The sequence below is a fragment of the Auxenochlorella protothecoides genome (assembly GCF_000733215.1).
Source record: "Auxenochlorella protothecoides strain 0710 unplaced genomic scaffold scaffold108, whole genome shotgun sequence".
NCBI classification, from domain to species: Eukaryota; Viridiplantae; Chlorophyta; class Trebouxiophyceae; order Chlorellales; family Chlorellaceae; genus Auxenochlorella; species Auxenochlorella protothecoides.
This window is the reverse complement of record NW_011934241.1, coordinates 213,041-239,737: the sequence shown is the minus strand read 5'-3', so window position 1 is coordinate 239,737 and position 26,697 is coordinate 213,041. Positions and strand designations below refer to the sequence as shown.

Below are 26,697 nucleotides of genomic sequence, written 5' to 3'. Positions count from 1 at the left end.
CGCCGCGCTGCACGGGTCCCACCGAGCCGTCGGAGCTGGCGGGGCTGAGCCAGGGGCCCGGGGGGCCCGGGTCGCCCCCGCTGCGCGCCAGCCGGCAGCTGAGCGGGGTGTCCAGGAAGTCGTCGTCGTCGTCGGTGGAGGAGGAGCCGGAGGCGGAACCTGCATGCCCCTGTTCTGGGCCGAGGCGGCCCCCGTCGCCCGCCTCGCCACGCAGGTCGCAGGCAAGGATGGCGGCCACGGCCTGCGTGCTGGGGCCCGCCAGGGCCGGCAGCGCCCTGGCCGCCGCCCCGCCGCCCGGCTCGGTGGGGGACGAAGCCCGCAGGCGCGGCCCGCGCCGGCGCCGGGCCGGGTTCTGGGCCGGCGTCAGCCCCTCCGCCTCCTGCCGCATCTTCTGGGAGCTGCTCAGCAGCGAGTCGTCCATGTCAAAGGTGGTGGGGGGCCGGGGCAGCAGCGCGGAGACCCGGCGGCGCTTTGACCCTGGCCGCGGCGTGGGTGGGGAGCGGTGCGGAGCTGGGTCTAGCGTTGGCCGAGGGAGGGGTCATGCCAGGTGTACGGGGAAACTCCACACACACACATCCTTACACCACCAGGAAGCTCACCTGAGGCGGCGCGGGGTGTGCCAGATGGAGCCAGCAAGCACTCCTTGGGCCTGGCGACGATGTACTTCTTCTCCAGGAGCCTGCGGCCCTTGGCGGCAGAGTGCTCCACCCACAGCGGGGTCACGACCGTGGGAGGGAGAGCGAACTGCGGCCAGGTGGACTGGAGATGTTCGAGACTCGTACAGCATGGAGGGCTCGGAAGCAGGGCGCTCGATCTCGACACTTTCCCCTAAAACAATACTCCCCCTTTACAACCCGCACCTTGTCCAGCTTGGTGTAAAGCTCCAGGAGGTCGGCATCCGGCTCGGCCCTCTTGGCAGAGGGGGGGACGTGCTTGCGCTCGAACACGACATGGGACACGTCCTTGCTCAGGCGCTGCACCACCCGGGCCCCATGCTCTCGCAGACGAGCCTGGATGGCCTGCCTGGCGTTCCTGACCGCGTCGGCGCAGCACACCAGGGCCACCACGTCCTCGAGCACGGACATGGCTACGACCACTCTTCTGCCATCGTCTCCCCTACAGAGCTCCAGACAGCATTAAATCAAAATTCGATGGTTGTAGTCCGCAATGCGGGATCCATAATCTGTCGTCAGCTCCGTCAGCTGACGGGACCTGGCAGCACGTCATTTGGATCGTGCCGGAGCAGATCGGAAGCATGCCGTCGCGCCCTGTTTTTGTACAAGGGGTGGCTGTGAGGGGTAACGCCCTCTTGCTTGCTCCACAGTGCACCCCGGGTGCTCACGGGCTTCCACCGCCTGGCTTCACAGCACACCACTGCACAGACCACTGTCAGGGCGGCACAGGCATGGGTGCTGGGCCTTGGGGGTGGGGTTTGCCCCCCTTCCAGACCACCGGCTCCCACCCAAACGCCTTGCCCCAGTTGTACAGCTCGTCCAGGGTCCAGGCCAGCGCTCCAGAGGCCTCGAGCCTCAAATATTCCTGCAGGCAGCGGGGTGAGTGTGTTGGCGTGAAAGGGACAGGCGTCAGGGCATGCAGTGCTCTGGATGCACTGCCGGCAGCGCCCACGCATCCTCCCACACCCTGTGCCGCACACACTTCTTTCTTTCCTCCCCCCCCTCCTCACACACATGCAAACCCAGCCCCTGCGTCCCCCATGCAGGCCCCACCTTGTACAGGCGCAGCGCGGTGTGCGCGTCCTCGATGGAGTCGTGGTTGCCGGACTGGATGGACGTCTTGAGCAGGTACGAGGCCAGGAAGCGCAGGCTCAGCTGACGCATCCTCGGCTTGTGGAACAGCCTCACCGTGTCCACGATCTGATGGGAGGCAGGTCGAGTGGGGGTTCGGTCAGGCGTGTGTTTGGCAGTGCGTCGCGAACAGGGGCGGCCAGCGGGTCCGGCCACGCAACCTCGACGTGGGGGTGCCATGCGCAGCAGAGCGCTCGGTGCCTCGGTCCCCGATGCAACGGCTCCCACCCGCACCTTGCAACACCCCCAAGCACCCACCCACCTGCTCCGAGGGCACCAGGATGTTGATCATGCGGAAGTCCTGCTTGAGGCCGTGCCCCACAAAGCGCACCCCCGAGTCCACCAGGTAGCGCAGCTTGAGGTACGCGCGGCGCAGCGTGGTCAGGCAGTGCGGCGAGCGTGCGGGGTCCAGGTCGCCGGGGACGATGCCGCTGAAGCGCGTGAGGTAGTCGTGCACCGCCTCCGGGCTGCGGATGTAGTCGTCGATGCAGGCGGTGCCCTCCAGCGCGCCCTCCCCGCGCACCACGCTCACCCGCGCCAGGCCCAGCCGGCTGGGCCGCGTGGTGACCTCCATGCCCCTGAAGCCAGGATGGAGTGGGGGGGAAGTCCAGGGGATGGAGAGGGGTCGGGAGGGGCGGTGCATCGACCCCCAAGAGCAGGGGGGTGTGGAGCGGTGTGCGGCGGCGTCCGGGCCGAAGGGACCCTGCACGAGGAGCTGGCCTTCGAGGAGCGCACCGTGGAGCTCCACTTCACCCCCGGCCAGCCACCCTCCCGCACCAAAGCACCGTCCAGCACCTGACCAGGCTGTACTGGGGCGGGCTGTAGGACACGAACTCGGCGTCCAGAGCCAGCAGCATGCCCGGCCGCGGCAGCTCGTCCGGCCCCAGCGGCAGGAAGGTCGGCGCCCGCAGGTTGGCTCGCAGACCCTGTTGCGGGTGGGGGATGGGCGGTGGTGAGATTGTGCGGGCGCAGTGGGGTTCTCACCAGCGCTGAGGTTTGGTGGCGCCTCTGGCGCGCACAGAGTGCATGCCGGTGGGCTCCGTTCGGTTGGCTCAGCCCTGCACCCCACCATCGGCCACTCCTCACTCCCCATCACCGCCATCGCCGCCATCACCCACCCACCAGGGGTGAGATGCGGCAGAGGGCCTGGAAGCCCAGCGAGGACAGCACCGGGGTGGGGCGCGTACCCAGCAGCCCCTCCTCCTCGTGCATTCGAGCCGCGCGCTCCTCGGCATCCACGGCCCGCCGCGTGTAGAAGAGCAGGCACGGCACCTTCTGGCCGTCGTACAGCTCCCCCGCCTCGGCCGCCGGCACGGGCTGGATGCTGAAGTCGTTGAAGAGCCACCAGTCTGATGGTGCGGGCGGGGCGGGTGGTGCAGGCGGGTGTGGAGTCGAGAGCCCAGCAGCGTCTGGGGGAGGGGGCCCAGGCGCCGCTGGCGCACCACCTTGCCCGCCGCCAGTGCCCTGCTTCCACGGAACCTGCAGACAAGACTGGGAGCAGCTGTGGGCCGACACCATGGCCGCAGGCCGGTGGACAACCACGTTCCCGTCCCCTTGGCTACCCTGATTGGCGGCTGGTGCACGCATGCATGGCCTGCAGATGTGGTGGATGGGCCAGAGAGGGCTTGCTGTCCACGCATCACACACGGGCCCCCTGCACTGACCTTGATGTGCGCCACCAGGTGACCTTCGTAGAGGTCCGTGCCCCATTCGAGCGACTCGTCGGCGTCACAGACGTGGGCCACCACCCCCGTCAGCTCGTACAGCATGCTGCGTGGGGAGGACGGGCAGGGAGCAGCATGCGCGTCGGTGCTTACAGACACGATGAGCGCCATCGCCAGGCCTCCGAGCAGGCCCAGGCGCGCACCTAGGACGGTGTCTGCCGCGCACATCGTCACCCGATTGTCCTGCCTCCCACCTATTCCCCTCGCTCCCTCAAAACCCCACCTGTCTGGCGCTGCCATGGCGTCCAGGTCGGCGCCCTGGCGCACCAGCAGGACCCCCTCCGGCTGCCCGTCACAGCTGAATGCCAGGACGGAAGGCAGGGGGCCCCCCGGCAAATCCTGCAACCCCTTCCACCATGCCAGCCTCTCCTTGGCCTGCGGCGGTGGTGCAGGGGATGGGACTGTGCATTCGCATCATCTGGGCACTGGAGGCATACACGTCCCTCCTGCCCGGCCTCCCAACCCTCCATCCTGCCGCAAGCCCCAACCTTGCCTTGGTCCCCACGTTGAATGTTCCCTCTCTTCTCCTCCCCCCCACCGATTCCCCGGCCCCTCCACTCCTCTCACTCTCTCCACACACAGACGCACACACTCCGTCCCTTCACACACCCCACCCCCCCACCCCTGCCGCCCCTGCCCCACCCAACCACCCTCACCCCGTCCCACTCACCACGTCCCCGCAGCTGATGATGAGCACGCGGGGCGGCACGGTGACCGTCCTGCGCTGGCGCACCGCCGTGTACTGCACCTCCGGGTCGAACCAGGCACGCATGTCGGCGGTGACGCTGAGCGAGGCCTGCACCGCGGCCGCCAGGTCGCTGCGACCGGCCCCTGCCGTGAGGTCCAGCTGGAAGCTGAGCGACTCGCGCGACTGCGACGGCCGGCCCGGCGGGTCCAGGCAGGCCAGCTGGGAGGCGACGCGCATGCCGAACACGGCCTGCACGGGCGAGGCGGGCGCCGGCCCGGGGCCTGGGCCCCGGCCCGGGGTGGCCTCGGGCCTCGGGGCCGCGCCGGCGCCGGCGCGGGGGCCCGTCGGCGCGCCGCCGCCCAGCTCGCGGTGCAGGGCCTCAAGGAGGAAGCGCGACAGCGCCTGCACCCTGCGTGCCAGGGACCGCTCCTTGGTGGCCTCCACCTCGATGTCGCCCGCGCCGCGCTCCCCCGCCACGCCCTCCACCAGGCCCAGGGCAAGGGCCTGCGGCGACTGGCGCAGCGCGCGCAGCAGGTTGGACGCCTGCAGGGTTTGGTTTGGTTGGGGGTTTGGGGTAGGTGGAAGGCTGATGGACCGGGGACCAGGGGGGAGGGTCTTCGCAGAGCTGGAGGGTGCCGGTCGGGGCTGGCAGCTGCATCTGTGAGCCTGATCAGCCTGCCCCACCCCGCAGGGCTGTGGTGACGTTCATCCACGCAGGTCACATGTGGTGGCACACCTGCGCCTGCTCAGACACACACACACGCGCCTTACCCCGCCCTCCACCCCCCACCAGCCTCCACCCCCGCCCCCCACCCGGCATACGACGGCGCCGCGCGTCTGCAGCATGCGGAAGAGCAGGGCCAGCTCCCCCGCCAGGCAGAACTCGTCGTTGGAGCGTGGGACGTGGCGCAGCAGCGCGGCGCGCACGCCGGGGACGAAGAAGAGCGCCTGGACCAGCGCGTTGCAGTAGGAGTTGGCCAGGTCGTTCTCCAGCCCGACAAAGGGCGAGGCGTTGCACGCCGAGTAGTCGTAGTCCTGGAACCAGGACTGCGCCGCCGCAGCCTGCTGGGTCGCCACCAGCACGCGCCGGTAGCGATCGGGCAGGACCACGCCGCCCTCAGCGGCGCGGCGCTGAGCGCGCTCCGCGCGCCGGGCCGCGACGTCGACTGGGACGCAGGCCGGCTGCGCGCGCTCGGCGCGCAGCCTGGCCGAGGCCGCCGCGGCGGTGCCCGGGGGGGCCGCGGGGTCGTAGAAGGGGTTGGGGATCACCCCCACGAAGTCGGACTGGGGATTGTGTGGGGGGGGGGGGGTGGGCACGAGTACGATGGGCGCAGTGGGGGAGGAGGTCGTCATGGGCGCGGTGCAAGGGTGCATCGGCGACCCGTGCACGCGTTCCCAGGGCAGAGAGAGCTGGCAGCATTCCAAACTGCAGTGCCCAAGCTCCCGGAAACGACCACAGCAGAATCCCAGCTGTCAGGGCAGGTGCACTCGGGGCGCCACACCACACCGCGCACAGGGACGCACGCCCTCCACCCTGCGTGCCAGCGCTGGCTGCCCCTGGTTCCACACCCGCCCACGCACCCATTTGATGAGGGGCTGGAGGGAGGGGTCCACGACCCTGGGCGCCAGGCCCACGCTGGCCCGCTCGCCAGGGTGCAGGGAGGAAAGCGGGCGCGGCCCCTCCAGGTTGTAGAAGAGCGGCGCGCGGGAGAGGGGGTCGCCCTCCCCCAGGCTCACCAGGGGAGCGGGGTTGCCCGCGGGCGGCGCGGGCACCTGGTGCGTGCGGAAGGAGGCATGAGTGAGAGTGCATCGGGCGTAGGTCCTGGGGATGGCGGCAGGGAGTCCGGGTGAAGAGTCTGACACCCGCGCACGCGCTGCGCCGGTGAGGGGCTGCAATCGCTGATCGCCCCACAAATGATGCCACGCCGTCCACCCACCCGGGCCCCTGCACATGACTCACCTCCGCGCCCCGGCCCGCCACGCTGGGCATGCTGCCCACGCCCAGCATGTGCACCCAGCCGCTCGCCGAGCCCAGGCCGATGCACTGGCCGGAGGGGCTGAAGTCCGCGCAGGTGATGCCCCCCGCGCCCTGCTCCAGGCCGGGCAGGCTCAGATGCGTCCCGGCCCCGTACCCGGCCGCGTCCAGGAGCGAGACGGCGCCGGAAGCGGACCCCGCCAGCAGCGTGGAGGGCAGGTGCGGGTGGAAGCGCAGGAAGACGGGGCCCGCGCCAAAGGGCAGCGTGCACAGCAGGCGGGGGGCCATCCGGATGTCAAACACCTGGCCCGGATTTGATGAATGTGTTTTGAAGCTCTTGCAGTGCATGCACCCTTCCCTCAGCACCGTCACGTCCCAAAGGGGAATGTCAGCACTCCATGACATCCGCATGGCCTTCTTGCCACTCTTAGTTAATCTTGTTTGACAACCCTCCCTCTCCACGTAAACATGCCCCACTGAGGACCCGTCCGGAACCCTCCCATACCTTGACGGCCCGCTCCAGGACCGGATGCCCGCCCCTGATCGAGTACCCCGCCGTGGCCACCAGGGAGCCTGCAGCATCCACGGCAGCAAAGCCGCCGACGTGAGCGGTCAGGGAGGTGCCTGGGCGCACGCTCCGGCTACGGCCGTCCATGACGAAGATCTTGCCGGCGGGAGAGGCCGCCAGGTAGCCACCCCCAGAGAGGGGGCCCCTCAGCGCCACCGCGCCCATGCCTTCTGTCTCCCACTGGGACAGGGAATGGGTGGGAGAGGTCAGTGGGCTGGCCAAAATGGCTGCAAGGCAACCGAAGCCTTGAAAAGAGCGTTTAGGGAAAGGCTGGCTGAACCACACCAGATAGCTTTATTCTCCTCATCGTGTACCTGGCCGGTGGACTTGCCAGATATGAGGTCGTACGCCACCAATCCCTTCTGGCCGCACCCGATGAGAATTTGGGTACCATTCCGGTACAGCTCCATGCAGGAGAAGGTGCCGTCCTGTGGTTGCGGCACGTGGGTTAAGAGGAGTGGATGTGCAGGCTTCAGCTTGCACTCTCTCAATGTGTCAGTCTCCGCTGGCCAGCAACCATCATGCAAATACTTACACCCCCACCCACGCTGGATCTGATGCTCTGTTGTATGGCGCCACCGGTCACATGGGCTAGCATCTCCTTGTTGGAGAGGCTGAGACAGCTGGCCCCCAGGGATCTGAGCTCCAGCACCTGGCTGGCATGAGCCCTGCTTGCACAAACCCTCTCCAAGCCTGGCACAGTGCTCTGCGAGATCCAGCCATTGGAGCAGCCAAACCAGGCCGCCTCCTCATGCTGGTCGAATGCCAGGCAACTGATCGGGGCAGAGGTCGCCTGCCCGGTGGCAAGCTCGTAATAGGCTGCCCCGTCCTCGTACATGAGGTGGTAGCCTGGGCGATCTCGCTTCTTACGTCCGCTGCATCATCCAATGGCATCAGGCTTCCAAATACAGCGCCGTACCATTGCCAGTAATGCACCAGGATCCGTTTCGTGTCGTCGCCATGACCGGTTTCGTGGTGAGGTTCTTCCGATGATGGCGCCTCCCGCCAGGTTAACAAGCAGCAGCAACTATGGGTATTAGAGTTCAAAGTGCCACCGTACTCGAACTCTAAGATCCATTGATAGCCTTCCTGCAAGCATATGAATATACATACTCTCATAATTTCTCCATGCACCTGCAACACTGGCCACCATGCCCCAGGACCGATCTTAGGGGAGAAGGCATTGGCTGGCTGATGAGGTGCTGCAAGGTACCCGCTAAAAGGTTGATGCTGTCACGCCCTCCTTGTGGTATATATGCGGGTGTGACGGGGCATTCGGCCTACTTGCTCAGAATCCGATACATATGCTAAGTGAGGGTGCGGTACAGGGGCGCCAATCACACCATGTGGGCGATTGCTCAGTTGTGCAAGGCAGGCAATACAGTCGACATCAGGGCGTCATCTTTGCAATCATCATGGCAGGCACTGAAGGATGTCGACATCAGTGTTGACATGGGTTTCAGCAGATTGTGCTCACTTACTCGTCTGGTTTGATCAGCTCTGTCTACAATTTTGTAATTAATGTCTCTTGCAGCTGATGTTGTTTCTGAAAGGAAGCGCAGGTGCTGGTATAAAAAGTAAATATGTGTCAAACAGAGACATCATTGCAGGCCAATGTGCAACACGGACCTTTGCAGAGCAACAATCCATCCTTGTTGCTGGATCTGGCCATCCCTGGCATGCCCATAGCCTGGCAAAATACACCTCTACAAGAATGGGCCTTCTTTGAATTGCTGTATATGTAATTTAGAGGTTGATGGCCTTTGTTGACGTGGTGCTCGTCAGCAATATGCAATCATATACCTCTGCCTTGGCCTTCCTGTGCTGCGCGCGTGCTGTTGCCTCCTCCCGTTTCGGAAGCCATTACAAGCTCAGCTCCGACCGGGTTGGGTGAGACAAACCTAGCACTACACAGCAGCAATCGATATTAAATGGCTAGTAATTTTTGACATAGAATGGGGCAGCATACCAATCTGGCGACGCAGTAAACAATACATCATGTGTGTGTCACCATGACCTCGTCCCATCCGTGCGACCATGGCGGACTTTCCCATGCCCGTCTTCTACAGCTACCCTCCCTACTTCACGTGAGAGTTGTTGTAAGAGATCGTGTTCCTATTTTGTAGCCTTCACCACACCTGGTGTAGGTTCTCAGCCAGGCCACAAGCCCCACCTTGCAGGCTTCAACCAGTGAAAGAGACACAGAGGAAGCAGCGCGAGTCCTGGAAAGACCTCATCCTGTCCTACTGTTGCCACCATAGGGTCAGTCCCTGGCCATGCTGCTGTGGCTGACAGAGGGTGTGTTGGGTTCCCGAGCGGCGCACCCAGGAGGAGACGGGTACCCTCCACGGCAGCAGCAGCAGGTTGATAAGCGATACCTCCACACTTCCCTTCCACAGATATTCATCGTCAGCCTGGACGCGGCCGCAGACGAGTTTCCCCTGTTTGAGAACAAGGCGATCCAGCGTGAGACCTCGCGGGGGATCCAGCAGTGATGGTCCGCAGATTGGCACTTCCTGTGTGGGATGCTCTGTCATCTGAACCTCCCTCATGCCTGTGCATCACAAACTTGTTTCCCAAGCCCCCCTACCCAACCCCTCTCTTGATAAATAACATCATGCAGGCAAGCTGAGCCTGGAGGCCCGCTCCCTGCTCCTGGAGGACCTGGCGGCCTCGGGGCGGGGCCGGTGGCTGGGCCCCGACAGGCGCCGCCTGCTGGTCCTCTGGCGCGGCGTAGGCGAGTGGGCCGACGTGATCCATGCCTGGGCGCGGGGTAACGGCCTGGAGGACAGCGTGGTGAGCCTGGAGGAGCTGCTGGGCGGCGAGGATGTCCGCGGCAGCGAGCTGGCGGGCATGCCTCGCGAGCTGCTCTCTGCCGCGCTGCGCACGCTGGAGGAGCGGGGCAAGGCGCGCGTGTTCAGGGGCGACGCCAACGACGACACTGGGGTCAAGTTCTTCGCCTGAGGGGGCTGACATCGGGGCGTGGTGTGTGGTGCGGATCCCAAGAGGGCCGCAGCTGGGGGTGCCCAGCTGCTGTGTGCCTCGCTGCAACCCGCTCCAGTTACAGAGCAGAAGTGGAAAGGGTGCACGTGGTTTGCATGTGGCATGTCGGATTCAATTTCAAGGCGAGGAGGGTTTGCGGTTCTGCTGATGGTACAGGGTGAGGAGGGGCGTCGCATGAGTGCATCGGCACGACGCATCCCCCCCTTCTTGATCATGAGATTCGTTCCTCTGGATCTGATGGGGATGGCAGCAGCAGGGAGTGGGTGTGTTCGAGCTCCCAGGCTGTGTAGCCTGCTCCTCATTTCCCAGCTGACCTGGGCGGAGTGGCCGCCCGCCAGGCAGGGGCCCAAGCTCGCACCACCGCCCGCGCCATCCACCCAATCCGCGCCGCGCTCCCTCCCTCACACGCGCGCGTCCACGGCGGCCATGTGCCGGATGAGGTCCACGACGCGGTTGGAGTAGCCCCACTCGTTGTCGTACCAGGCCAGCAGCTTGACAAAGGTGGGCGACAGCTGGATGCCGGCGCTGGCGTCCACGATCGACGACCGCGCGTCGGAGATGAAGTCTGAGGACACCACTGCCTCCTCGGTGAAGCCAAGGATACCCGCCAGCTCGGCCTGAGAGGCACGGCGCAGCTCGGCCATGATCTCGCCGTACTCCGCGCCGCGCTCTAGGTTCACCGTCAGGTCCACCACCGAGACGTCGGCGGTGGGCACGCGGAAGGCCATCCCCGTCAGCTTGCCGTTGAGCGCGGGCAACACCTTACCCACGGCCTTGGCCGCGCCGGTGGAGGAGGGGATGATGTTGAAGGCCGCGCCGCGCCCGCCGCGCCAGTCCTTGCGCGAGGGGCCGTCCACCGTCTTCTGGGTGGCGGTGGTGGCGTGCACTGTGGTCATCAGCCCCTCCCGGATGCCCCACTTGTCGTTCACCACCTTGGCCAGCGGGGCCAGGCAGTTGGTGGTGCAGGAGGCATTGGACACCACGTCCTGGCATGCTTCGTACTCGTGGTGGTTCACGCCCTGGGTGGGTGGCAGATGTTGGGAGCCTGAGGACGTTGTAATGAGCATGTGATGCAGGTATGACCGCTGGGAATGCATGACTGGAGGTTCAGTGAACGCCACGATCTAGGCCTGCATGCTCTCACGTCCCAGCCGAGCGGCAGGATCGCAGGAGGCCGCCTCTTGTGAGCCTCGCCCCGCGACATACACCAAAACACACCATGACAAACATGGGGGCGTCCTTGGAGGGCGCGGAGATGACCACCTTCCTCGCGCCGCCCCTGAAGTGGGCCGATGCCTGCATGGTACATGGATTGGGAGGAAGGAGCATCAGAGATGTGTTCCTGCAGCATGTCCCGCCCAGGTCACAAGGAGCAATTTTGCAAGCCTCTGACCGACGTCATGATAAATTTGGGCGTTCAGATGTTTGCAGACAACAGCTGATCCCCGCCCGGGACATCACAGCACACCTTGGCGGTGTCGGTGAACACGCCGGTGGCTTCGCAGATGTAGTCGGCGCCCGACTTGCCCCAAGCGATCTCGCTGGGGTCCCTGCAGCGCGTTGGGGAGAGTTGGCAGCACTTTTGATCAAAGTTTGCTGTCCATTCGGTTGTGGGGTACCACTGGCAAGCTTCCTGCGCCCAGGTATCTGGAGTGGGTGATAATGACCCCTACATACCAAGTACTCACATGCAGGCTGAGACGGCCAACTGCTTCCCGTTCAGGTACAGGCTGGAGCCATCGTAGTCAATGTCTCCCTTGAACCTTCCGTGGACTGCAGGTGAGGCATGGGCTTGAGGGTGGAACGCCGGAAATTCGGTCGATGTTCCTCAGATTGCGAGCGCCGCCCCGACGATGCCCAGCGCTGTACAGCACATTCAGGCCGGGTATCCCGGCGTGGACCTGCTCACCTGTGTCATATTTCAGCATGTACGCCATGTACTCGGGGTTGACAAAGGGATCGTTGATGGCCACGATCTCGACCTCTGGGTTCTGCATTGCTGCGCGCAGGGTGAGTCGGCCGATGCGTCCGAACCCTGAGGCAGGGCATGAAGGACAGAAATTAGTAAATGGGACGCGCTGCAGGGCGAATGGGGAATTGGCGCCCTCCATCGCTACATATTTGCACGTGCATTACCGTTGATGCCGACGCGAGTCTTGTCGCTGGACTTGCTGCTCGTTTCATTGACTGCGGGGGGGTCCCTCTCCGCCACCACCGCACGGGTCACGACCGGCAGGCGCGATGCTCTGGTGCGCTGGGCACGCCGAGTGCTCGGGAAAGACGCAACGGTAACACCTCGCGAGCTGGAGAGCGACTGCATGTTGGTTTGGATTGCAGAGATGGTTTCCAGGAATTGTCAGTGGGAAAGGGTTTCTCGGCCCAAGGGTCGAAGGCGCTGTTGGAGAGGATGGCGGGTGACGAGAATGTCAAGAATTACGATCCTTTGTTCTGCGCAATTGTGGGATTGCTGCAAGCCCGTCGACGCCATATTGCCCCCAGCAGGGTCAGTCCCAACCTGCGCCCCTCCCGGTTCTTGTCCTCACGTGCTGCACGTGGTGCTGAAGCATGACGAATCTAGCAGGCAACTCCTTGGGACAGGTCCACTCACAGCTGTCCATTCTCAGCTCTCAAGCCACCTGGACTGTCGCTGCCTTGCTGCAAGTTGCCTTTGCAGTTACATCTTGCTGGACAGGGCAGGCCCAACCCTCCAGCCTCACTTGACTATGAGGTTGAGCGCCCTCCCCGGCACCCAAACCACCTTCACAACCTGCTTGCCGGCCAGGTGGCGGCTGACCGCCTCGTTGGCGCGCGCCGCCTCCAGCGCCGCCCCCTGCCCGATCTCGCGCTCCACCTCTATCACGGCCCGCACCCTGCCGTTCACCTGGACCGGCAGCTTCAGGCTGTCGACCTGGACCAGGCTCGGGTCAAAGGCGGGCCAGCTCGCGTAGGCCAGCGACCCCTCGTGCCCGAGCCGCTGCACATGGCGAGAAGGTTGTGCAAAGAGCCCATGAGGCAAGGCTGCCAGATAGTCATCATCACCTCGCCATCGTCAGGAGACTGCACTCCGCCCGCTGCCGCACCAGGTCCCACTCGCCACCGCACGCATGTCCTGCGCGCCCAGCCATCTCGTGACCCAACCCCAGGGGACCCCTACCGCAAACACGCAAATCCCCACCTGCCACAGCTCCTCCGCAATGTGGGGGGCGTAGGGCGCCAGCAGCAGCACCAGCGTCTCGAACAGGGGGCGGGGGCAGGCATCCCACTTGTACGCGGCGTTCACCGCCTCCATCATCGCCGCGATGGCGGTGTTGAAGCGCATGGCCTCGGTGTCCTCCGTGATGCGCCCCACCGTCCGGTTCATGACCGCCGCCTGCGCCGGCGTGGGGGCGACGCCGGGCTGCGCCAGGCGCTCAGTGCCCAGCCGCCAGACGCGGGCGAGGAAGCGGTGGACCCCCTCCACGCCCTTGGTGCTCCAGACCTTGCGGTTTAGGCGTGCGAGGGAGGGGAAGTCATGAGAGCCCTCACAGACATGTCTCCCGGCAGCTCACCAGGATCAGGAGGCCGCGAGGTCGTCCCAGGGAATCCACCCACCTGGCACCCCCAGCGTGCCCACAGGTTCTGCCTCGCTGCGGTCTCCAACCCCCGCCCCCACCTCAGCATCCATTGCTCTCCCCGTACCAAGTCCCACCAACCTTGGTGTCACGCAGCGGGCCCATGAACATCTCGTAGAGGCGCAGCGAATCCGCGCCGTACCCCGCCACCACGTCGTCCGGATTGATCACGTTCCCCCGGCTCTTGCTCATCTTGTGGGCGCGGGCCGACACGGGGGTGGACGGGTCCGCGCGCAGGCGGTACCCCGTTGGACTGGCAGCCCACGGCTCCACCTCCTCCGGCCGGACCCTGCAGGGGCGGTGTGGGGGTGGGGGAGGCATTGCTCCGAGTGAAGATGGCGTGATTGACAGAGCAGGGGCGCATTGGGCCTCTAATACGCGGGAAAGGGCCACCGCATCACAGTCAGCGCTCTGCGTGCAGGCTTCCCCACGCTCTCCTGCGCCCTTGTACAGCAAAACCCGCTCCCAGGTCCCTCCGTGCACCGGACCCCGCACCTGACAGCCGCCGCGCCCGCGTCACCCTCGCGCACGGGCTCGCCGCCCGGCCCTCGGTGCACGGTGTACTCCACCTCCCCCAGGATCATGCCCTGGCTGACCAGGCGCTGGAAGGGCTCGGGCGTGCTGACGTGGCCCAGATCGAAGAGGACCTTGTGCCAGAAGCGGGCGTAGAGGAGGTGCAGCACGGCGTGCTCGGCGCCGCCGACGTATAGGTCCACGGGCATCCAGTAGGCCTCTGCTTCCTTGCTCACCAGCCTAGATGTCGGGGGTGCCAGGTTGAGGTGAGCGAGGAATGGGTCATGAGCAGGGTGGTTCTGGGAAGCCAGCACCAGACACAGAGGGTCAATGTGAGCTTTGGAGGGGTGTAACCTAGGATTGCGCGTGGTTGAAGGTGGCAGGGGGGGCTACACACATCCCGCAGGGCAGCCTCACGATCGGGAATGGGTGCAGCGTACCATTCCCCAGAGGCTCCTGCCAGCAAAACAATACCCCCCCCCACCTGCTGCTGTTGTCGGGGTCGATGTAGCGGAGGTAGTACCAGCATGACCCGGCCCACTGGGGCATGGTGGACGCTTCGCGGATCGCGGGGGACTCTGCGCAGGGGTGTAATGCGATCAGGGCGATTCTGCCGAGTCCCACAAGCGCACCATGGCTCTCGCTGTCTTGGACTCCCCCGCGGGTCCGCTTCCGCCCGCTCACCCAGCTCTCCCCCAGCCTGCACGCTGCTGCGCACCCCTTTCGGAATGATACAAAAACACGAAGCCCCGCCCAGCACACCACCGACCTGTGCCGGGCACCACGGTCTGCATCCAGGCCGTGGCCTTGGCCAGCGGGGGGTCTGCGGTGCCTGTGGGCGTGAAGTCCTCCACCTCGGGCAGGACCAGGGGCAGCTCAGACTCCGGAATGGCAACTGAGGTCTGTTGATGAAAGAGGGCGTTGCGGATTGTGTTCCGAGCCTTGATCGTGTGGGGGCGTTTCATGACGGACAGGTGCCTGGATCAGACACAAGGACGCAGGGGGCCCAGTCAGGACGCCACACGTACATCATCCACCTTTCAGGAGTTATATCCCGTACCTAACCACCAACCCATCAACAGGCCTCCCACTCCCCCCAGGACCCAGCATCTCTGCCTACCTGATCAGGGCTGCCATCGGGCCCCAGCGGGAACACAACGGGGAAGGGCTCGCCCCAGTAGCGCTGCCGCGCGAACAGCCAGTCGCGCAGTTTGTACTGCGTCCTGCCCCGCCCCGCCCCCCGCGCCTCCAGCCAGTCGATCACGGCGCGGCTGGCCTCCGCCCGGCCCAGCCCGTCCAGGGTCAGACCCGGCGCGGCGGAGGCGCAGGCCACCGTCCCGCCCGCCTCGCCGTCCCGCACCACCGCGCGGCTGGGCAGGCGGTACTGCGCGGCAAAGGCCGCGTCGCGCTCGTCGTGGGCGGGCACGGCCATTATGGCGCCCGTGCCGTACGCGCCCAGCACATACTCGGCCGTCCAGATGGGCAGGGGCTCGCGCGTGGCGGGGAGGAGCGCATACGCGCCTGAGGATGTTTTGGAGGGTGAGTGCGGAGGTGGAGGAAGGGGGGGGGGGAGTGGACACAGGTGTGTGCAGTCAATTGCAAAATCCCAGACAGACACACATGGGGCACTATGCCGGCAGCCGCCCTAGGGCCCATGGGCTCGCCCCTCCAGCTCTCAAGGCATGCCCATCCCACAGGGTCCCACCAACTCCATCAGCCCACCCAACGCCTCTCTCCTCTAAAACCCCACACCTGTGAAGACCCCCGTGACGCCCGACGCCGCGCGCTGCCGGTCGGACTTGGCCGTGGCGGCGGCGACGTAGGCCTGCACCTCCGCGGCGCGGTCCGGGGTGGCCACGGCCAGCGTGGCCGGGTGCTCGGGCGCCAGGACCAGGAATGTGGCGCCAAAGAGGGTGTCAGGCCGGGTGGTGTACACCTCGATGGCCTCTGGATAAGGTGGCGGGCTGGCGCTGGCGCCAGAAGCGTCTGGGCGCTGCGTCAGCGGGAAGCTGATCGCCGCCCCCTGCCGTGTGGAGAGGGTTGGATTCTTGTTGTGGGGGCTCACTGTGCAGGCAAACACACCGCGGCTGAGCCTTGCACGCAACGTCGCCTGTGCGCTCCCAGGCCCACTCCCACGACCAGCCCCAAGCACTCTCCAGCCGCATTCTGGGGCATCTGCTCCGTTGCAGGGCAACGTACTCCTCCACAGCCCTCACAGGCATTCCCTCCCCAACCCCCCTTCCCACCACCCAGAGAACACCCCGGCCTGGCGCCCCACCTCCGACCTCCCGATCCAGTTGCGCTGCTGGTCCAGGATGGCGGGGTCCCAGTCCAGGGTGGGCAGGTCGGCCAGCAGGCGGTCTGCGTAGGCGGTGATGCGTAGCATCCACTGGCGCAGGGGCATGCGCATCACTGGGTGCCCCCCACGCTCGCTCAGGCCGTCGACCACCTCCTCGTTGGCCAGCACGGTGCCCAGCGCGGGGCACCAGTTCACCGGCACCTCCGCCTGGTAGGCCAGCCCCGCGGCGTGCAGCTGCAGGAAGACCCACTGCGTCCAGCGGTAGTAGGCCGGGTCGGCGGTGGACACCTCGCGCCGCCAGTCGTAGCTGAACCCCAGCGCGCGCAGCTGCTGCCGGAAGCGCGTGATGTTGGTCGCCGTGGTCGCGGCGGGGTGCGTCCCCGTCTGGATGGCGTACTGCTCGGCGGGCAGGCCGAACGCGTCCCAGCCCATGGGGTGCAGTACGTTGAAGCCGCGCATGCGCTTGTACCGCGCCAGGATGTCGGTGGCGGTGTAGCCCTCGGGGTGGCCCACGTGCAATCCCGACCCACTGGATCGTGAGGGATGGGCACGGCAGGAGGTGTGCGGGGGTAGGTGATGGCCACCGGGGAAGAGAGCCGCGACTGGATGTCCGACAGGACGTGGAGTGCTGCGTGATCCGCACACACTCCCAAGCCCGCCGCCCAGCATCCAGAGTAGCAGACGCCCCCCCCCCCCACACTTCCACACACCCACCTGGGGTAGGGGAACATGTCCAGGACGTAGAACTTTGGCTTGCTGGTGTCCAGGTCCTTGAATTCTGGGGTCCTGAAGGTCTGGTTCTCCTCCCAGTACCGCTGCCACTTGGGCTCCAGCTCGGCAAAGGGGTAGGCTGCGTGGCGGGTGGCTGGGCCGGTGCCGGACTCCGGCACAGGCCCCGTCTCGGTTTCCGGCTGGGTGGTGGCCGTACTCGCCGAGCGAAGCGGCGTGCATGGAACCCTGGGGGAGAATGGCGCCCTTGCCACGCCGGCCCATGGTGTCAGGGCGGTCCTCGCGCACCGCAGAGCGCAGCGCACGGTGCCGCTGCGGGGGCCTGCAGCCCCCAGCAATGGGCCCGATGCATGCAGTGCTGGCATGTCCCTGCCCTTTCTAAAAGCCCATGACGACCGCATCGATGGTCTCGGGGCGAGGGTGGTGGTCGCATGTATCGGGACGCATGGTCATGATCGCCCCTGCTTTGCATGAGCCGGAATGGGTCACGCGGAGGCCCATGAGGTGGTGCTGCCCACCAGAGGACGCATCCCTTACAGTTGTGAACCTCATTCTAGGGACTCAGTCTGATGGCTTAAAATACATAGTTCTTGGGCACACACTGTGGCCGGGAAGAATTCCAAATTCACACAGCAAGCAGCAAGAGCTCTCATAGTTGCCGCTGCGCAAGACGGGTCACAATGGGCTTGAAGACGGCATCCACGCCCTGCGTTTGGATTGGTCGGCTGATCAGCAGTTGACGAAAGGTACTCAATTCTCCACTCATGCAGGCATCTCCTGCGATGAGCATGCATATGAAACCAGGAAGTCACACACATGCCCAGGGCTTCTTACCTCATTCCAGCTATGAGCTATCTGACCTCGAGTAGCTGGTCCCCACCACGAAACTGGCTCCTGTAAGGTTGTATAGGATCATCTTACAGATTATTCTTTTACAGGTTTGTCTTTGCACACAATGCAGGTGGAACCCTGCGCAATTTGAGACACCGAGGCATAGTAGTGAAATCCACAACAAGCTCACCTCTATTCCAAGGGGCTCCACATCCACGAGTGGAAGCTGCTGCGCTACATCGGCCGTCGCGTGCCAGATGCTCCTCTGCGCAGCAAGGGTGGTACACAATTTCAGGGACGTGACCTGTTGGGCATTGCTCACTCATGTCGCCGGCCGTCCGATTCAAACCACAAGGAAACCTCACCTTCACAGCCACGTATGCTAGAACAGAGGATGCGATCCCCGCGACAAAGGATGTGCGTCGGGAGTACTTGAGATAGTCTGTCATGGCCTTGGCACAAGGAGCACCGTCGCCGGGTCCTCCCCGACACAGAACCTCGATGAAATTGCCGCGACCTCGCTATTGTCCGTTCTGATGATTGAGCAATGCAATTCATTGGCGTCGGAAGGCGGTTCGTGAGTGTTTGCATCGGGCTTCGACCACCTTCGCCAGGGCGCGATGTTCCGGTCTGGGGAAGCTGTCATCTGGAAGTGCTGGAGGACAGAGGCAGAAGTCTTCTGGGTTCGGTAACATTGGCCTTTGGATACAAACGAATAAGTCGAGAGAAATTCGAACAAGTGCATTGGAACAGAGATAAGGCAAGCTTGGTGCATTGAACACGGTCACGCTAAGGTCTGGGCATGCCCTAGGAGAGGATGGTAACAACTGGAATCTGACGCACCAGCTCTTGCTCTATTCGAGCGCCGGCCGTGGACAGGCTGCTCATAGGGATATCCTGCAGCTCCTTCTGCATGCAGAGCCACTCCCCAAGGCCCGTCGTGATGGCTAGGAACGCCAGATTACAGATCCACCTGTTGAGAGGTATAATGGCACTGTGAGTCAACCCATATTGGGTAAGAATACATGTCACCATATTTCTGAGTGGCACTCTCCCTGCCTTGAACTCCGGCACTGCTTTGACCTTGAAGTCCTTGTGGCATGCCTAAATTGGAAAGCCCCGTGCACCCTGATCAGGTACCCCTTGAGCGGCCACCCACCATGTCTTTGTCCGGGGCAGGCCATAGGTCGACCACACAAGTATGAGATGGATGCCGTACAGGGTGGCCGTGAAGTCCAGACACTTCTTGGCGCGCCTGATCTGCACAAAAGCATTGTAAATATGGAGAGGGAGTGGGCAGTTGCGTGGAACTCCACAGTGAGGCCTGTCGTGCACGAGCCCACAACAATACCTCCATACCATCAGTCTGAGGAAGACGGCGTTGAGGACGGACGTGATGACAAAAGCCAGGATCACCATGGCCCCCACGAAGGTCTTCAGCTGGATCCATCGCCAGTCAAACACATGGAAGAGGTTCACATCCGGCACATACGGTCCTGGAGAGGTGTCGGAGGTAGATAAACCGTGAGAATTATTCATCAGAAACTGAATTGTGTCTGGTGCAAGTTGATGAACACCCCATGGCTGCACTCGCACCGGTGAGGAGGAAGAGCAGCAAGCCAAGGGTGCCGTAAAAGTAGCATTGGAACGCCACTATCTGGACGACTATCAGCAGAGGATCCCATCTGACTGTTCCATAGAGCATGAATTCAGGAGTTGAGGGACTTGGGCAGGGTCGCACGCCCGCTTCTGTGTCTTGAAACACAGATCGCGGAGCGAAGAGGAGGTCCTCAGCCGCGCAGCATGTGCTCTGAGCAAATACCCTTTACTACAACTACTTTGAAGGAATCGGCAACAGCTTTGTTTTTCGCCTGATCACTTTTGCGGCAAAGAAATCGATCTGCTCCCATTCCGCGCGCGCCCTCAAAACCCCGCTGGCTGTCAGTGAAGTGGAGAGTAGACATCATCAAGGCCAGGAGTCACGATCCCCGCGCTCCACCTGCCAAAGCTACAAATGAAAATCCCCGTCAACAGCTATGCGTGCCACGAGGAACCAGTGTGAGGCAGCGACATGCTCTCAAACCCTCCTGCCCGCGCTGCGCTCCGGGGAGCGCCACAGCCTGACCCTGGCGTCCCCACCCCCCGTCGCCAGCGTCCAGGTGGGCCGCTCCAGGGCGGTCAGCCTGCCCGGGCACCAGGCCAGCGCGGCGATGGGCGCGGTGTGCGCGTCGGGCACGCTGGCCAGGAGGTCGGCCCCCGCCTCGTCGAAGAAGGCGAGGCGGTGCCCGTTGGACAGCGCGATCACCCCCCCTGCGCCCCACGCCAGCCGCGCGCGCAGCTTGGGGTCCAGCGCCAGCGGCAGCCGCGCCGTCGCCAGCAGCTTGGGGTCCTCGGCCAGCGCGTAGCGCACGCCGATGTTCCACAGCCGGAGCGTGCCGTCGGCGGAGGCCGTTGCGCAGCGCCCCAGGTCCGGGGAGAAGGCCAGGGCCAGCACGCGCGCGGCATGGCCCTTCAGGGCCATGGCCTTGTGCAGGCCGGTGAAGGTGCCCTGCCTGTCGAACGCCACCTCGTAGATCTGTCACGAGGGGATTGAGAAGGGGGGGCGTTAAAGTTGTCACAAACAGATAAAGTTTGAAAAAATAAGGGGCAGCGAATGCTTCAGTGACTCTCCTGCAGAGTGCGCAGGCCCTGGAAACTCCCAGCCCTGAGACCTGCCTTGACGTCATTGGTGAACGTCGCGGCCGCCACCCATCGCCCGTCGGAGGACACCGCGGCGGCATAGTTCTGCGTAGGGATGGCACAGGGGAGCGACTATTCAACCATGCCGGGGTGCTGGTGCAGGCGTGCATGCCGGCATGCTACAGGTAGCAAGGACACACCTAAAACCCTGCCTCCACCACTCTCGAGTCTGGGTCGCTGCACATTGCCCCATCCCAATCAATGCGAGCATCTGCTGCCATGCCGCCCATCCCCACACTCGCGCACCTCGAAGCCGCCAGTGTCTATGGTGCCCAGGTCCTCCCCCGTGCCAGAGTAGACGCTGCGGGTGGTGGGATGATGATCCTGGTATTCTGCGTGCAGTCGAGCACAATCACTTCGATACGCGTCACCATCATTCCCAGCTGTTCTTTCATCACAAGTAGCCACCACATGGACTGTGTTCAGCGTCGGTCATCCAGGCTCCGGGTCCCCTTGAACAGGCCATGCGCATGGAGCATGCGCTCAGATGCAATGCCACGCTGCTCCCCCGGCACACCCCACCCCCCTTCGGAAGGCACTCACTGGATGTCCGTCTTGTTTGAGCTGCTGATGATGATGGGGTACCCCGCCTTGCTGCCGGCGCTGGCCTCCAGGCACCGCCCCTCGTTGGCGGCCGCGTGCGCCCCGTGCCGCGTCCAGGCCGGCTCCGGGTCGCCATGTGGGCCCCTGGGCAGTGTCAGCAACGTCACGGCGGGCGCGCCGCCCTCGCCCCGCGTGAGCACCGCCAGGCTGCTGGGCCCTGCGCCGAAGGCCACGTCGCTGGCCCCCTGTCGCAGCTCGTGGGAGGAGTGGGGCGGCTGGCGCCCGCCCGGCGCCGCCACGTCCAGCCCGGGGGGCAGCCGCCAGACCTGCAGGCTACCCCCGTCAGTGGCCGCCGCCAGGGCGTCCCCGTCTGCCGACCAGGCCAGGCCCAGGACCGCGCCGGTGGTGCTGCGCAGGCTGGCCAGGTGCAGCTCGGAGTCGGGGACAAAGTCGGGGCCGGCGGCGCGCTTGGCCAGGGCCGCCTGCTTCATCAGCGACTTGAGGCCCGTGCCGGGGGTGGTGGAGGCGTGCTGCGCCGCGGCAGGGCGCTGACCCCGCTTTGGTGTGCTGTGAGGGGAGGAGGTATGGTGGAAGTTTTCATCGTCCTTGTCAAGATGCACCGCAATGTTTTGGGGGGCTGTCGGGGATCGCTTATGGAAGAATAGCATTGGGACCACTCCATCTTCCATCCCTCAATTTCCCTTGCCTGAAGTCGTCCGACTGGGGAGGGGCGGCGCGGGATGCAGGTGCATCCCTGGTCGGACTGAGCCACCTGTATATACCGGCCACCCTCAAAAGGATGGAACGGAGCAGCTGCACCACGATCACTGCCGCAGATCCCGCAATCACCACGGCCACCGCTACGGTGGCCGGTGCCAGACCGCTCCCATCTCCAGCCGCCTGCTCGCCGGCATGGGCCATCATTCCCAACTTAATAGATCTGTCTTGCAACAATCGTCAATTTCCTCTGATCACGGGGCCGTCGTGCTGTTGCGCGCATGTGCTACGATCGGAAGTTGCCAGCATGGCAAATCATGGATCCTGCAGTGTGCTTGACGACCTCCGATCCGGCTCACAGTGGACCGCGACTCCTAGGGACAGAGCGCGTGGAGCATTGTGGACAGTGTGCCTGCCTGTCTTTTGTTATTATAATTGGTGAAGTGGCAGCAAAGAACTTGCGCACCCAGCTTGTGGGCGCGGAAGTCGTGCTGCAAGTCTCGTCCAGCGTTGGTGTGCACCACCAATCAGCTCATCGATTTGGGCGCACAGGAAAGACAATCCGAGTCGCAATCGATTGGAATCCATTGCAGAGACTCTCAGGCCTGCACCCCTGGATCTTTCGGACCCTCCGAGTTTCTCGCACCACATGGCGCCGACGGAACCCCCGTACCCCGTTTCGCCTCTTACTGATCTTGGCCACCCCGATAACTCATTCGAGCTGGACAAAACATTCAAGTTCTCCATGGATGCCGAGACGTCGGGATCCTGGAGGGATGAGGCCCCCCTCCTCACCCCCCGGATGTCCTCGGCGTCGGGACCGCGCCTCCCCCCCGCTCCCAGCCGCAGCGTCCTCTCGCACGAAAATGACAAACTGTTTGACCCCGATGCGTGTCGACACGAGCTGGCAAAGTGAGTGACGAGGGGGTGGGGCCCGTCGAGGTGTGCCGGTCCCGCACTGTGCCATGCCCCCCATGCCGAGTTTGCGAGCCCCAGGGCTGCCCCACCCTGCCTGCCCCGCCCAAACAACCCCCCCCCCACCACACCCTTTGTCCTCCTGCACCCCAGGATGACCGAGCTGGCCTGGCCCATCGTCTGCTCCGGCTTCCTCTCCTACGGTCTCAGCGTCATCAGCATCGCTTTTGTGGGCCGCCTGGGCAAGCTGGAGCTGTCCATCACCCTGCTGGCCACCAGCTTCTTCAACGTCACAGGCATGGCCATCGTCCTAGGGTTTGCAGGCGTGCTGGAGACCGTGTGCGGGCAGGCCTACGGCGCCGCGCACTACCGCGCGGTGGGCCTGGCGCTGCAGCGTGCCGTGCTCATGGCGCTGGTCCTCTGCAGCGCCATCACTGCCGGCTGGTTCCACGCCGCGCCGCTGATGACCATGCTGGGCCAGGAGCCGGCCATCGCGGCGGGGGCGGCGCGCTTCCTCTGGCTCAGCTCCCCCGCCCTGTTCGCGGGGGCGCTGTATGGCGTGCTCACGCGCTACCTGCTGGCCCAGGGCCAGAGCCGGCTGCCCACCTGGTCGGCGGCCATCGCAGTCCTGCTGGCCCCAGTCTACAACTACCTCCTGGTGCTGCGGGCGGGGTGGGGCCTGGACGGCGCCGCGCTGGCCCTGGACCTCACCGAGGCCACGCTCCTGGTCTCCCTGGCCTGGCTGACGTGGCGCTTCAACAGGGGGCTGGAGGGCACGCCCAAGCAGACCTGGCACGGCTGGTGAGCTGGTGCAGTTTTAATGAGGGGATGGTCTGGGGGGAGAGAGGGAGGTCTTTTCCCAAGGGATCTAAAGGACCTCGCCCTGCTCCGTGACTGCCAGCGGAGTATACCCGGTTGAGCCTCGACATGAGGTGCTTGTGCAAGGGACCAGGGCGTCTCGGACTGGCGCCACAGTGACACCCCCTGCTCCAGGTTTCCACACGTAATACCTCCAATTCCAGGAATCAGAGTGCATGTGGTCATGCAAGGCCATGTGTTGTTGCCTGTTGCTCTGATGCAGCGAGATCAGCACTCCACCCCACCGGCCCCACCCACCCCTATCACCCAAAGCCCCCTCCTTTTCCAACCCATCCCTCCTCCAACCACCCCCTTTGCCCCCAGGAGCTCCGCGGCTCTGCGCGGCTGGGGCTCCTACGTCCGCATCGGCCTGCCCTCCGTAGCCATGGTCCTGGTGGAGTGGAGCGCCTTTGAGGTCTGCGTGCTGGAGGCGGGTTGGCTGCCTGACCCTGAGGTCACGCTGGCGGTCATGGGCGTGTGCCTCAACATCTCCACCCTCCTCTACATGCTGCCCGCGGGGCTGTCCGCCGCCTGCTCCACGCGCGTCGGCAACGCGCTGGGCGCGGGGCTGGGCCGCGCCGCCGCGCGCGCGGCCTGCACGGGCGTCCTCCTCACCTCCCTGCTCCAGCTCTTCCTCATCGCCGTGCTGGTGTTTGGCCGCTTCGGCATCGTCCAGATCCTCACCAACGTGCCCGAGGTGGGTGGGTGGGTGGGTGGTGGGGGTGGGGGGGGGGGGGGGGGTGATGCCAACTGTGGAAGGGGTCGGGTGCGGTCCTCTGGGCGAGGTCGACCAGGGCGTCAAATTGAGTGAGGGACAGTCGCAGGGCTCATGCGCGTGACGCCAGGCTATTGGACCTGGACCTCAACCTCAAGCGTCCCACGCAGTCACTCGTAAGCCCCACCTGTCCCCCTTGCAATCATACCCAACCCCCGGAACCCCCGCTCAGGTGATCTCCCTGGCGGCAGACACGCTGCTGATCGTGGCCTGCGCCATTCTGGGGGACGGCATCAACTGCACGCTGAACGGCATGCTGCGCGGGTGCGGGCGGCAGACGCTGGGCGCCGTGCTGAACGTCGCCTCCTTCTGGGGCGTGGCCCTGCCCCTGGGCTGGGCCCTCGGCTTCCGCCTCAACTGGGGCGTGCGCGGCCTGTGGTGGGGCCTGGTGACGGGCAACTACCTGCTCACTGCCTCCCTGCTCGTCGTGCTGGCCACAACAGACTGGGGCCACCAGGTGCGCCGCGCCAGCACGCTGACCGAGGGCCTGGAGGCGGGGCCGCCGGCCGAAGATGAGCGCAACGTCCTTGTGCTCTAGCGCACAGGACTGCTGCAGGCGAGTGGCCGAGATATTTATGCAGAGTGCTGCCGAGCAGGATGGGGTAGGCATCCGATGCGCAGTCCTGCTGTGCCACCACCGCCAGTGACCATACTGTAATTGCCCCCCCTCCCCCCCTCCTTCCCTTTCCCTGAGATATTCTTTGTTCCCCGCACACTCACGCCCCCCCTTCCATGTCTGCCTGCACGTTGAGTGGCAGTGCTGCACCCCCTGGGAGCGTGATTGATGTAACATTCTCAAGGCACAGGACGCCAGGCAGACCAGGGTGCAGGGCGGCATCGTGACAGCACGGTTCATCACTGCACGGCGACTCGCAGGTCGAGGTCGACCTCCCTCCACTCGGCCTCCTGCGGCCCCCTCCAGTCGAGGTAGCGCTCCCGGCACTGCGCCCTGCCGTCGCGCCCGATTGCCAGCAGCGTCTGGCTGCGGGTGCCGTACCACGAGTCGTCCCCCAGGGCGGGGAGGTGGGTGGGCGGGATGAAGACGCCGGAGACCAGGGACTCGAACGCGGCGTCGTACCCGGTGGCGGGCAGGGGCCCTGCCTCGCTCGCCAGGACCTCGGGCTGGGACATGATGCCAAAGAGCTGGCCCGGGGATGGTGGGGGTGAGTGCTGGAGCCGTGGCCCAGACGGTCGGCACAGCCAGTACCGAGCTGTGAAGCTGGCGCAGGGGACGCAGCAATGAACACCTTCGAACCTGTGGCCACCCAAATCCAAGACCCTCCTCCCTGCAGACTCAGGCCCCACCTCTTCCCAGGGAAGGTCGGCTCCATCAAAAGCCCCGCTCCGCTGCAACGCAACCAGCTGGCGCTTGCCGTGCTGCACCTTGGCAAAGTCGGGGGCGTCCAGGAGGCCGTTGGCCAGGCCATGCAGGCCGGGGTCCACGCCCGCGCACACCCGCTCGCCCCGCCCGTTGCTGAGGTAGGCGCAGGACCGGCGCACCAGGTCCACCAGCAGCAGGTTGAATCCCTCAAACGCCTGCAGTGGTGAAGGGGTGGGTCCTCACCGTGCGACCCCAGGGAGTGGTGCGCTGTGTCTGCGCAGTGCCAGGCAGGCGCCCAGCGCCTCACCTGCGCATCGACGCCGTTCAAAAACTCTTCAGGCAACTCAGCACTGCCAGATGCGAGATAGGCTGCGGGCAGCAGGCCCCGGCTGGGACGTCCCGCAGAGGGTGCGGCCTTCTGGATCAGGGCAGTGGAGGTGGAAGGGGGGGCAGACTCTGTGACAGCGGCTGTCTCGTACCTCATCTACATCTCACAGAGCACTCGTGAGATCCTACAGAGTGCTCCTTTGAAAGCAACGAGTACTCCTGCCTCAGCAAAACCCCACCTGGCGGAAGGTTGTCAGCCAGGCAGCCTTGCCCTCTGTGCTGGCTGCGCACCAGGTCCCACCCCCGAGCTGGTCCCGGCCCCCGAATATGCCTGCCTCTCCACCATCCCAGACATGTGCTGGCACCGTAGGACTGCAGGGGGGTGCCGACGGGCCGGGCGGCTGGGCATGGCATGGGGCGGATCCCGGCCCCCCTCCGGACACTTGCTGGCAGTGCGGACTTACCGGCTCAGCTTCTCGTCCCTGTTGAAGGCAATCAGCAGCACATGGTTTAAAAGGCAGTCCCAGAAGAAGAACGTGACGCACATTCACATGCGGGGCCGAGATTACTCCTCGATATGTTGATGGGCAATAGCTCGAGGACGGGAGCTGACGCGGGGTCGTGTGGACTGTTGCCTGAGATGCGGCACGGTGGACCCTGTCTTGGAGAACGGATGTGAGAGATTTCTGGGTTGCAACGCCATCATCGGCTCAAGGTCCTGTTTCGAGGTGTGTGCAACTGTTACGAGATTGGTGG

The 26,697-nt window shown here is 64.8% G+C and overlaps 7 protein-coding genes across 7 annotated transcripts in view; 2 read left to right on the top strand and 5 right to left on the bottom strand.

Annotated features, from left to right (window-relative positions):
- The window catches only part of F751_0550 (PAB-dependent poly(A)-specific ribonuclease subunit 2), a gene marked incomplete at both ends in the record, with an annotated part of 10,589 nt that extends 2,991 nt beyond the window's left edge, over positions 1-7,598 (bottom strand). Inside the window, 15 exons of the mRNA XM_011400117.1 lie at positions 861-1,101; positions 1,463-1,539; positions 1,728-1,874; positions 2,068-2,383; positions 2,601-2,731; positions 2,928-3,154; positions 3,451-3,575; positions 3,753-3,904; positions 4,626-4,760; positions 5,031-5,501; positions 5,799-5,990; positions 6,178-6,495; positions 6,698-6,940; positions 7,075-7,188; positions 7,461-7,598. Of these exons, the coding sequence (XP_011398419.1) occupies positions 861-1,101; positions 1,463-1,539; positions 1,728-1,874; positions 2,068-2,383; positions 2,601-2,731; positions 2,928-3,154; positions 3,451-3,575; positions 3,753-3,904; positions 4,626-4,760; positions 5,031-5,501; positions 5,799-5,990; positions 6,178-6,495; positions 6,698-6,940; positions 7,075-7,188; positions 7,461-7,598 (3,027 nt within the window). The remainder of the gene's footprint in view (positions 1-860; positions 1,102-1,462; positions 1,540-1,727; positions 1,875-2,067; positions 2,384-2,600; positions 2,732-2,927; positions 3,155-3,450; positions 3,576-3,752; positions 3,905-4,625; positions 4,761-5,030; positions 5,502-5,798; positions 5,991-6,177; positions 6,496-6,697; positions 6,941-7,074; positions 7,189-7,460) is intronic.
- Positions 7,599-8,797: 1,199 nt separating this feature from the next.
- Positions 8,798-9,724, top strand: F751_0549 (Vacuolar protein sorting-associated protein 25; the record flags this gene model as incomplete). Its single annotated transcript, XM_011400116.1, has 4 exons — positions 8,798-8,847; positions 8,941-9,022; positions 9,160-9,226; positions 9,384-9,724. 4 exons carry the CDS (start codon positions 8,798-8,800, stop codon positions 9,722-9,724), a joined length of 540 nt encoding a protein of 179 aa, XP_011398418.1.
- Positions 9,725-10,164: 440 nt separating this feature from the next.
- F751_0548 (Leucine-tRNA ligase) lies at positions 10,165-17,280 on the bottom strand (the record flags this gene model as incomplete). Its single annotated transcript, XM_011400115.1, has 16 exons — positions 10,165-10,782; positions 10,982-11,059; positions 11,232-11,313; positions 11,452-11,536; positions 11,673-11,798; positions 11,900-12,009; positions 12,481-12,737; positions 12,939-13,241; positions 13,456-13,663; positions 13,870-14,127; positions 14,372-14,465; positions 14,657-14,789; positions 15,008-15,408; positions 15,640-15,910; positions 16,166-16,715; positions 16,901-17,280. The coding sequence occupies 16 exons, from the start codon at positions 17,278-17,280 to the stop codon at positions 10,165-10,167; spliced, it is 3,954 nt and encodes a 1,317-aa protein (XP_011398417.1).
- A 1,273-nt stretch (positions 17,281-18,553) lies between these two features.
- Positions 18,554-19,451, bottom strand: F751_0547 (SYS1-like protein; the record flags this gene model as incomplete). Its single annotated transcript, XM_011400114.1, has 3 exons — positions 18,554-18,719; positions 18,906-19,242; positions 19,343-19,451. 3 exons carry the CDS (start codon positions 19,449-19,451, stop codon positions 18,554-18,556), a joined length of 612 nt encoding a protein of 203 aa, XP_011398416.1.
- Positions 19,452-19,823: 372 nt separating this feature from the next.
- On the bottom strand, positions 19,824-21,949 carry F751_0546 (Transducin beta-like protein 2; the record flags this gene model as incomplete). Its single annotated transcript, XM_011400113.1, has 6 exons — positions 19,824-20,321; positions 20,468-20,530; positions 20,732-20,786; positions 21,029-21,273; positions 21,355-21,595; positions 21,801-21,949. The coding sequence occupies 6 exons, from the start codon at positions 21,947-21,949 to the stop codon at positions 19,824-19,826; spliced, it is 1,251 nt and encodes a 416-aa protein (XP_011398415.1).
- A 598-nt stretch (positions 21,950-22,547) lies between these two features.
- On the top strand, positions 22,548-24,831 carry F751_0545 (MATE efflux family protein 7; the record flags this gene model as incomplete). The annotated part of the gene is made up of 5 exons (XM_011400112.1): positions 22,548-22,657; positions 22,814-23,461; positions 23,843-24,062; positions 24,147-24,215; positions 24,466-24,831. The coding sequence occupies 5 exons, from the start codon at positions 22,548-22,550 to the stop codon at positions 24,829-24,831; spliced, it is 1,413 nt and encodes a 470-aa protein (XP_011398414.1).
- Positions 24,832-25,148: 317 nt separating this feature from the next.
- F751_0544 (Transport and Golgi organization protein 2-like protein) lies at positions 25,149-26,488 on the bottom strand (the record flags this gene model as incomplete). The annotated part of the gene is made up of 5 exons (XM_011400111.1): positions 25,149-25,436; positions 25,599-25,829; positions 25,922-26,032; positions 26,181-26,313; positions 26,406-26,488. The coding sequence occupies 5 exons, from the start codon at positions 26,486-26,488 to the stop codon at positions 25,149-25,151; spliced, it is 846 nt and encodes a 281-aa protein (XP_011398413.1).
- Between the last annotated feature and the right edge of the window lie 209 nt (positions 26,489-26,697).